The sequence below is a fragment of the Rosa chinensis genome, chromosome 3 (assembly GCF_002994745.2).
Source record: "Rosa chinensis cultivar Old Blush chromosome 3, RchiOBHm-V2, whole genome shotgun sequence".
Taxonomy (NCBI): domain Eukaryota; kingdom Viridiplantae; phylum Streptophyta; class Magnoliopsida; order Rosales; family Rosaceae; genus Rosa; species Rosa chinensis.
In genome coordinates, this window is record NC_037090.1 from 48717109 (window position 1) to 48727614 (window position 10506).

General features: G+C 38.3%; 1 protein-coding gene across 5 annotated transcripts; it reads left to right on the plus strand.

The window, feature by feature from the left end:
- Positions 1 to 5423: 5423 nt before the first annotated feature.
- Positions 5424 to 9664, plus strand: LOC112193170 (glutamate dehydrogenase 1). 5 transcript variants are annotated; one of them, XM_024333240.2, is made up of 8 exons: positions 5424 to 5589; positions 7517 to 7803; positions 7874 to 8170; positions 8269 to 8385; positions 8453 to 8706; positions 8812 to 8887; positions 9005 to 9091; positions 9244 to 9664. In XM_024333240.2, the coding sequence occupies exons 2-8, from the start codon at positions 7582 to 7584 to the stop codon at positions 9427 to 9429; spliced, it is 1239 nt and encodes a 412-aa protein (XP_024189008.1). In that variant the 5' UTR covers positions 5424 to 5589; positions 7517 to 7581; the 3' UTR covers positions 9430 to 9664. The 5 variants fall into 5 exon arrangements, with proteins under 5 accessions (XP_024189008.1, XP_024189007.1, XP_024189009.1 ...); XM_024333239.2 differs by having other exon boundaries at positions 5424 to 5585; XM_024333241.2 differs by having other exon boundaries at positions 5424 to 5585; positions 7521 to 7803.
- The last annotated feature ends 842 nt before the right edge of the window (positions 9665 to 10506 follow it).

The following is a 10506-nucleotide window of genomic DNA, read 5'->3' on the forward strand; positions in this document are numbered from 1 at the left end:
CCTTAAGGAACGGGTTTTGTAAAATTAGTGAGAGGCTGAAGCAACCAATGAGGATTTTGGTTTGGCAGAAGCGTCTGAAACGCTATTTGAAGCAAAGTTGGTGATTGCAGCATCACCAAAGGGAGCCATCACCCTGATGGATGCCATCCGTGGCATCATGGATAGGGACTATGCCAGCCCTAGGTTAGTGGTAAACGACGGTGGCGGTCACATTTAGTCCAAGAATCAACTTTTAGTTCATGCTTCATTTCGCTCGAAAGAAGGGATGTCCGTGTGAAGTCTTTAGTAGATAGATTATCATATCATGACCAACATGACCTATCCTATCGTGACAAAGCCAATATGTGTCTAAATCTAAGAGATCTTCTCTCATAACTTTATTGGATTTAATAGCTCGAATAGTGACATAGAGTCCACTAGAGAGACACATAAACTTCTCTAAGATGCGCATTTGTTCGCAATCATTAGAGGTATTGCAAAGGAACTCATTTTCGTTCTCTACATGCGTTTTCACATGGAATCTGTTGGCTATTCATAGGTGCGATTTGCCCTAGGAGCGTAGAGAGTTTCTGCGACAATAATCAAGGTTCCATTTGACAAGGGGAACTTGGGCTATTCCATGTCCTTGAATTAGTACTGATGGCTCAGCCATCGTAGTCACAAAGTAATATGCTCATAATCAAAATGGAGTCATAATGAAAAGAACTCGAAATTTTATTCATAAGCCAACGAAGTACATCATTGTCTCTTAACCATTAGGAGAATCTAATGCAAATGCTAGCTAATGCAAAATAAAGGTAGTCGTTTGACTTCTTTCGGTAACTCCAAAATAAATATGACCAGGTGAGTAGAGAGATGTCGGTGGAGCAAAGCTCGCTTAAGTACCAGTTATCTCAAAACCTTCCTAGACATCATACTCATTTTGGATGAGCCTATGTGAAGAAAAACTAAACCAATGACATTTACTACAAAGTATATGGCAATTGCCTATTACATCTCTTAGAAAAATAAAGACTTAAACAGAATTGGCAATCTATTGATCTTAGCCAGATTTGTAGTCTTCAACCCTTCACTCTACATCACCTTCTTGATCTTCTTGTTCCACATAGTGAGCTTCTCTTGCTTCACAATATGCTTTGTAAACGGTGACAATTTTGTCACGAGCTCTACAAATGTGTGCCCAATGATCGAATACTCCACATCGAGAACATACATCTCTTTGCTGAGACTCCATTGATTGAGGCACTTTGAAAGCGTCATTTAGATTGCTCTTAATGTTGGTGGCACCACCAACATGGCCAGAGGCGTTGCCTCCCTCTTTCTTTCCATGTTGACCTCTTCGGTTTCGTGTTCGCCTATTTTGGCAGTTACCTTCCCAAGTAGAGCAATTATATGGACCAGAACGTCTAGAAGTATCCCTAAGATTAGGGTTTCGCTTTTGGTGCCCTCTCTTAGGGGCACGACTATAATTGGATTCTGGAATATGCTATGTTTCCACAGATCTCGAATTATAGTTCTTCACAAGGATGTTGTCATGCTTTTCAGCGACATTCATAGCTCTAATGAGCTCATGAAACCTTGTGATATGTCCTACAGCTACATCGATTCGATAGTTCTTAGCAACCATCAATGCAGAGACAGGGAAGGTAGAGAGAGTCTTCTCAATCAACATCGCATCTGTGATCTCTGTACCACAGAATTCCATTAAGGATTTAATGCAAAGTGCTTCTGAGTTGTAGTCAAGAATTGACTTGAAATCACAGAATTGGAGGCTATTCCATCTTACTTCTAGGTCAGGAAGCAGGGAGTCACATATGTTGCTAAATCTTTCTTCGAGTGAGACCCACAGCCTTCTGGGATCTTCTTCATTCATACACTCATACTGGAGCGAATCATCCATATGACGAGTCATTAGGATGATGGATTTCGCCTTATTTGCCTCTAAGGCTGCTCTATTTGCTTCTAAAACTTGAGCTTGCTCAACAGTTAGCACGTCATAGCTAAGCTCGAGAATTGTATCTAGGATTCCATCGGCCTTGAGATGCTGGCGAACATCATGAACCCACCTATGATATCTAGAGTCAGTTGTTCCCAATGGAGCAAAGTCCAATTTGTTCAAGTTACTCATCCTGAAAGAGAAGAAGAAAAATGGTTAGTTTCGGAGCGAAAAAGGCTACCATGAAAACATATAAAATTTCTTAGCATAATCACTTCCAAGAAATTCAATTTCAAGAGGTATTGGATTAGATCGAAACAATTATGTAAGTGGTTGATCATAAATTCTCTACAAACTCTAAGTTTGGAGATCTCAACAAGCTCTAAGCTTGGAGTGAGCACGAACCCCTACAGTTCGGCTTAATTAGGTCTCCCCTATGATGAAGAAAAGGGGGTAGAAGAAGAGAGTTTGCAAGTCCCCGAGAAAAAGAAGAGAAACTTCAAAAATGGGAATGTTTAGTAAAAATTACCTCGAAATAGGTCGCCAGAAAATTTGGTCGGAAAAAGTCACTGGAAAGTGGCCGGAAATCTGGCCGGAAACGGTCAACCAAAGTTGACTTGTGGGCTGACCAGAGTTGGACCTGATGCCTGAGGTTGGCCTACTGACGTCAGCGGCCCAGTGGGATGCTCACTCCCTTTTTTTCTTTCTTTAGTGGGTCACGTCCTCTACTGGGCCGAGCTTTTTTTTTTCTTCTGGGCTGGGCTGGGCTGCTCTCCTCCAATAGATATATATATATATATATATTTTTTTTTTTTCCTGGGCAAACAGGGGTGGTTCAATGGTGCAGCAATTCTGGTGGCCAGTTCGGAAACTTCAAAGCAGGTTCCCGGAAAAAAAATTTATGTTCCCGGATTCTGGGATCGAGATGCTGCTGGTGGCAAAATTTGGTACCAATTGGAGGCCCGGAATGTGGTGAACCAGTGAAGTATCTGCTGTGGGTGGTTTTGAGCTTTTGGTGGCCAGTTCGATAGGTTTCCGGCCTGTTCTGGTTGTTCTGCCTCTGGTTCTAGACTCCTAGGGTGGAGGGGTTCAAGGTGTGCGGCAGGGGTCGAAAGGGTTTCAAGGTTTTGTATTCAGATTTAGGGCTTTGGCTATTAGGTTTTAGGGTTAGAGCTTCGTGCTAATAACGTGTTTAAGGAAAATCGAAATTGGGAGAGAATTGAGTCGTGTTTTCATTAATAATAGGAGTCTCTTTATATAGAAGATTACAAGACATAGAATCAAAGTTGTACAAGGAACGATAATCGTATAATTAATCGGATATCTATGAATATCTCCGAGAGTATTTCTAATTTAAAACTCTATTATAACCAGACACATATTCTGGATTTACTTGAACATAATATAATTATAAAATACTATATATTTGAAAAACATAATGAAAAACAATAAAATAATAAAATAATATGACATTTAAAATTATAGCCCTAAGGGTTGGAGATGGTCAAAATTATAATCCTCTATTTGCATGAATAGTGATTTTCGGGGGCTTAAATTTAGCTCAGGGGCTATTTTAACCCCCCCCCCCCCCCAGGTGGAGATGGCCTCACTAGAAGGGCCCTATATGTATGTCAATTGTGATCTAATGAAAACTCCTATATACTGTAAATTATGATTAAATGCTTCTCATCTTTTTTTTTGATCGGGTAGTTAGCTGTTAATAACTACACACCCATGTAGTGGTATCCCAGCACCATGACACCTGCACCGACATTGAGGTGAAAACCAGGCAAAGCCAGACTAATATACTGCACCACAGACGCACGAACCCAGAAAATCCCTTAAATCTTTGATGACTGCTTTTATTGTTGCGCGTAATAAAATTATTGAAATTTTAACAAATATTTAAATATTTAAATTGTCTCACTTATCATACTTTTTTGTTAAACTAGAATTAGAAATTGAATCCATGGTAGTAGTCCAAATAGATCATGGAATCTAATTTGTTCCCATAGTAGAGCAGAGGCGTTCTTTGTCATCGATCAAAGATTCCCCAACATTTCTTAGTGATTCCATTTCATCACCAACATTTTTGGCCCCATCCGAATTAAAGGAGGTTGATTAACCGTATAATTTAGTCGACAGTTGATGATAATAATAGTGTAATGAAGAAATTAAAGAAAAGAAAAATCGTACTGTGTCTCCTTTTATGAGTTTAACTCGACTTTATATATTCGATTCAACTTAAATTGAGTTTGATAATGTTTATAGTACCAGTAACTTATGATTGTGACGTTTTTCAACTTATATGGAAGAATCAATTCCCTTCCTCCGTTTGTTCATAAATGTTGCAACCCAAAAAAGAAGATGAAGAAAAATAAAAAGCATTATAGCTAGCTAGCTAGCTTCTTTTGAAAGATAGATACATACATAGAGGGGGGCCGGTGAAGGCCGTAGTGGATGTATACGTGGGACTGCATGCTCAATGTGCACTCATCCATCGTTTCCAGTTGTGGAATTGGACTCCGTCGCCTTCACGAATAAAAGTCATCGGGAAAAAGAAAAAAATCTTATCATTGAATATTAACAGATTAGAGAATTTAGACAGTCATATTCAAATTGGCATGTTTTCACTTGTTTTTCAAGTTTATAACCAATAATAGTGTATCAAATTAATATTACCGCGTCAAATAAGAAAATCTAAATCTTTATAATTTATAGGAATAGAAAAGAGATTATACAATTTATTATTATTATTATTATTTTTTGAAAAGAAGAGATTATATAATTTTATGTAAGCTCAGTATGATACGTCCTCGGTGCATTGCCAAGTCTAAATATTAAAGATATGACATTACAAAGAATCCATTATATGGATCTGTATTGAATTGTCGAGTAGGATGAGAAATTGATTAGTCAAGTGAATGGAGATTCTTTTGATCATTAAATTGTCGTGATATGCAAAGAAATTCATGTTTATCACGTAGCTAGCCTTCCTTCAATTATTTGGTTCAACTTGTCTTGTTCTGTTCATGTAATAGAAATTACGCACCCACAAAGATCGGAGGAAGAGCACTGCCTGTGCTGTAAAATCAGAGCTAGGAATAGAGGTAACCGCTAGGTGAGGTAAGATGGTATTCCGATACAAAAAAACATAAGAGAAAAAATTATGAAAAGTACCGTTTAATATTTTGCTCTTGATTTATATCTGTGTGTGTGTGTGTAGAGTGGCCTACGAATAATGTGTATTCGAATCAGTACTTCAAATATATATGGGATTCACGTACGCACGTCAAATTGACAAATTGGCACAGCACGAGCATCATGTTAGTTGGTCTGGTATATATTCTAATGATGGGTGAATGGATGGAAAAGCAATAAAGCTCTCCCACTCGGATTCCTCATTTAGAGAATTGATTCTACTTTTGTCCTTTATTTCTTTGCTGCTTTAGGGCTTAGGCCATATATATCTCTGTGTCTCTATATTCATTCCGGCCATTCCATTCCATTGAGAGTTTGCATTGTACTCGATCAAAACAACTGTTTTCATCCATCTCTGCAGATAGTTAGGTATATACAATTGAATTCATCCATCTGCTTCTTCGCTGCGCCGTTGATCTCGGTCGAATTCATCGATCCATCAGCAACTGTACGTACGTTTTTATTCCATACATTTCTTAATAGCAACTGTTCCTCAGTTAAAGTTATATTTCGTAACTTGTCTAATTATTCCGGAGGGATCGATGTTAACTTCTCTAATTATAGTGCATTTTGTTTTACTTCCATCAGATGGACTAGCTTAGCAAGGTGACAAAAGTTGACGTATAAAAGCATCAATAAAAAGAGTTGACGTATAGGAAATATATTCCTTGTTTAAATTTCTTTAAGAAAAGCAGAAAAAGCAAAGTGAAGGTTGAAAAAGAGCAGAGTGACGCTGCCTCCATAAAGTATGAAAGGTTAGAGTTAGCGAGGGATGACAAAAATCTCCAGCGAGTAGGGTATACATTGGGTTTTCGCCCCTAATAAAGTAACGGAGACGAAGATCTCTAATTTTTGATTTCTCAAATTGAGGATGAGGCGGGGATGGGGATCTCTAATTTTTGATTTCTCAAATTGAGGATGAGGCGGGGATGGTATCCCCATCCCCACCCCCACCCCCACCCCTACCCAATATTCGTTAGCTAGTCGGTCACGTGTATATCTTATATATGTATTTAGGGATCTAGATCAATTAATTAAGGGATCTAAACTTGCTTCGCTTAGCTTAGCTTAACGAAGGGGCCAGGGCTCTCTAATCTCTCTAAATGATATATGGTCATAAATCAAATTACTAAATCAGGGAGCTGGCCGGTTTTTCCTCTATTATTTTACTTGTTTTGGGTTTTAGATCAAAAATATTTTACATGAATCAAGTGCACCAAGCTACCCTTATTTATATATCGATCAAGATATACAATCCAATTCATGATTGTTTGGCTCACTAGCTCCTACTTCTTCTTCCTTTTTTTTTTTTTTTTCTGTTTTTTTTGTGAAGGTTTTCAAATGTACTAAGGGGTGGATTTACTGTGTTATATGTATATGCATATACGGTTATTTTTTTTGGTTCTTCCTCTCTTCCCAAAATTTTCCCCAAGTTTTAATTTCTTGTGCCTAAGCATTCGGAGTCATTCTCATAAATTAATTAATAATTAGGTACGTAAGACGTAGTACGTGCTTCTCCTTTTGTATGCAAAATTCGTTTATATAGCTTAAATTGGTTAGGCTCATCTAAAGATCCATAAGCTAGCTCAACCTATGATTCAATATGACAAACATTAATTAATTAATTAAATTTTTTTTTTTTGAATAAAGGGCTGGTGCGGCTGCCCTCAAGCCTTATTGAAACTGTCGAATATAAGGAGGGACAAACATTAATTTTAAATAAAGTAAATTTCGTTCTAAAAAGGACTTCCATCATCACTGTAAAACTTCAATTCACTATTTTAAGTTACGACGCAATTCAATTCAATGAGTGGAGTAGTAGAATATTTATATCTGACGCACGAAAATGCAGTAGAAAAGTAATAGAGTGATATTTAGTCCCTCTTCACCTAGCTTTATTAGTTTGCAAAGTCCTCAATCGATCAGTAACCATTATATATATATATATATAGAGACCATATATTTGGGAAGTTGTTCCCTTTAATTAGATGCAGTCAGTTGTTTAATATGAATTCCAGTATCACAGTTCCAGTATGTAGCAGTAGATCCATCTTATATAGATTCCACTACTCTTGGAAAGTGGCACTATCACTTCACTAGTCGTATATCCGGTCAAAATAATTCTTCATCACAATATGTTTAATCATGTTTAGTACGAGAAAATTAGTGATAATCAATTATGAGTTTCATACTTGATTTTATCAACAGACAACTATATATAGCTGTGTGTTTAGTGCCATGAAGTGCAATTACGTACAATTTTTTAGCTTGCCGTAGAACACTATTCAATCTTTAAGCTGAAGATTTTAAAGTTAGAAATGACAATATTTCATATTCGCTGATTTTGATTTATTTTGTATATGTTTATTGGGAGGCTAGCTAGGGCGGAGCAGTTCCAGTTCCAGTTCAAGTTGGAAAGAAATTCAGGATTGTAATCGAGGAAGATGAACGCTTTAGTAGCAACAAACAGAAATTTTAAGTTGGCTGCTCGACTGTTGGGATTGGACTCGAAGCTTGAACAGAGTTTACTCATACCATTTAGGGAAATCAAGGTCGAGTGCACTATCCCCAAAGATGATGGCAGTTTGGCTTCATATGTTGGCTTCAGAATTCAACATGACAATGCTAGAGGCCCCATGAAGGGAGGCATCAGATATCACCCAGAGGTACTTGAGCTTTTTTTGGTTTTCTTTTCCTTCTAATTTTGACTAACATACTGATCGATATATATCATAGGTTGAGCCAGACGAGGTGAATGCCTTAGCACAGCTGATGACATGGAAGACGGCGGTAGCTAACATCCCATATGGTGGTGCCAAGGGTGGGATAGGATGTGATCCAGGGAAGCTCAGTATTTCAGAGCTTGAGAGACTCACTAGAGTTTTCACCCAAAAGATTCATGATCTTATTGGAATCCACACTGATGTTCCAGCACCAGATATGGGCACCGGTCCACAGACCATGGCTTGGATACTTGATGAGTACTCCAAATTCCATGGCTACTCACCTGCAGTTGTCACTGGGAAACCTACTGTAAGTGTGTGTGTGTGTGTTTGAATGATTTCCTTGGTGAATATTAGAGAGAGATTAAATTTATTTCATTCTTCGTGTTTGCTGGAAATAAAAAAAAGGATCTTGGTGGATCATTGGGAAGAGATGCAGCAACTGGAAGAGGAGTACTTTTTGCAACAGAGGCTTTACTGAATGAGTATGGGAAGACCATCTCCGGACAACGCTTTGTTATACAGGTATTAACTACATACCTTGATCCAATGAAGAGTTTGGGCTCTGTTTAACAGAGTGAACTGAATGCAGGGATTTGGGAATGTGGGATCCTGGGCTGCCCAACTCATTCATGAGAAAGGTGGGAAAATAGTTGCAGTGAGTGACATCAGTGGAGCTATAAAGAACAGCCAAGGACTTGACATTCCAAGCCTACTCAACCATGTCAAGGAACAAAGAGGTGTCAAGGGCTTCCATGGCGGGGAGTCCATACAAGATTCCCACTCAATTTTAACTGAAGACTGTGACATTCTCATTCCTGCAGCACTTGGAGGTGTCATCAACAGGTACCTACTTCTACTATTTTCGTTTTCCATCAAGACTTCCAAAAGCACCTAAAACAACTTCACAGAGCGATTTAACCTAGACTGTAATCTTGTTTTTGGATCAAGGGAAAATGCAAATGATATAAAAGCCAAATTTATTATCGAAGCAGCTAATCATCCCACTGACCCCGAAGCGGATGAGGTTAGTGCTCAGTTATCTGCCTGATTCAATTATTACATATTACTTTGAGTTGCCTGGAACTAATATATTAACTTGAACCAGTAATCTTTGTATTGAGATGTTTTCCTATGTTTGTAGATCTTGTCAAAGAAAGGTGTTGTTATTCTTCCTGATATATATGCAAACTCTGGAGGAGTCACTGTTAGTTACTTCGAATGGGTGCAGGTAGTTATATCCAATCATATTCATTGACACAAGAATTCTTCTCGATCATGCTGTCAAATTAATTTGTAGAGATATATATGGTTATTGATTAATGAGCAACTCTTTCTGGTGGATTCTTTGCAACTTGAAATGAATGTGCCAATGATTTGCAGAACATCCAAGGTTTCCTGTGGGATGAAGAAAAAGTGAATAATGAGCTGAGGACTTACATGACTAGAGGCTTCAAAAATGTCAAGGAGATGTGCAAAACCCACAACTGTGACCTCCGGATGGGAGCCTTCACTCTCGGAGTTAATCGCGTTGCACGGGCTACTGTCCTCAGGGGGTGGGAAGCCTAATGGACCGACCACCACAACCCAGCAATGCTGCCACATTGAATAAGGATTATGATGAGGTTCTTCTCTGATGAGAGTCACTCGAGTAGTATTTCATTAATGCGTGTTTAGTAATTGATATTGCTGCTTTTGTTTTCTTCAACAAAAGTTCCCTTAATTACTATTTTTGGTGGTGTTGCATCTGCCTGTGTTTTGACTATCGTTAATTCTGGTTTCAAACGATCCCTCAATTTCAGTACATGATTTCATACAGAAACATTGGCTTACATTTGACACTTCAGTGAACAAATTCTCCCATGTATGCATTATACAGACAAATATCAATCAGTAATAATCGGCCCATTTTTCATGCCCCTAGCTATACGCATTGCAGAGCAAAAATACAGATAAGAATATTGATGACAGTAAGAAAGAATAAGACTATAGCTTCATTTGAATGTTCCGCTGCACCAAGTGTCTTGTAAGACTATGCACTCATCTCCTCCAGTTTCAACTGCTTTTTTACAGCTTACTTAATTTGAGCTGCCCAACCTTGACACTCCTTTCTTCCTCATGCCTGTGAAGTCCACTAAAAGTTTGGACGACAATAAAGATTCAAGCACTTTGAACTCCCTCAAAATAACTGAATCATAAACACCCCTAACTTTTACATACATTCTTTTATAAATGTTAGCGACTGGATGATCATAATTTACAGAAGGACATAGCAGATACGTATCTTAGAGAAGTGCAATACATCCTAAATACAAGTAGCAAGTTCCAAATAACATCTAATGGGCTTGGAAGTTGCAACTAAAGAAGTATATCAAATCTTTTCAATAAGAGTATGTTGAGATTCTAAAAGGAGAGATCAGCATGTTTACTTGGTTAGTAACTAACCAAAGAAACTATGCTCACCTTGCCAAGATTTTCGTGTCCCCAAATGAACCAAGCCAGCAGCCAACCAACTACGTCTCTCTCTAAAACCTAGAGAGAGAAAACAGATCTGAGAAAAATCATCTCCCTCCCCCTTCTCTCTTGCCCTGATCTTGATCCCTCCGGATCTAGATTGTTGGCTTGACAGTTGGGGGCGGCCTCTAG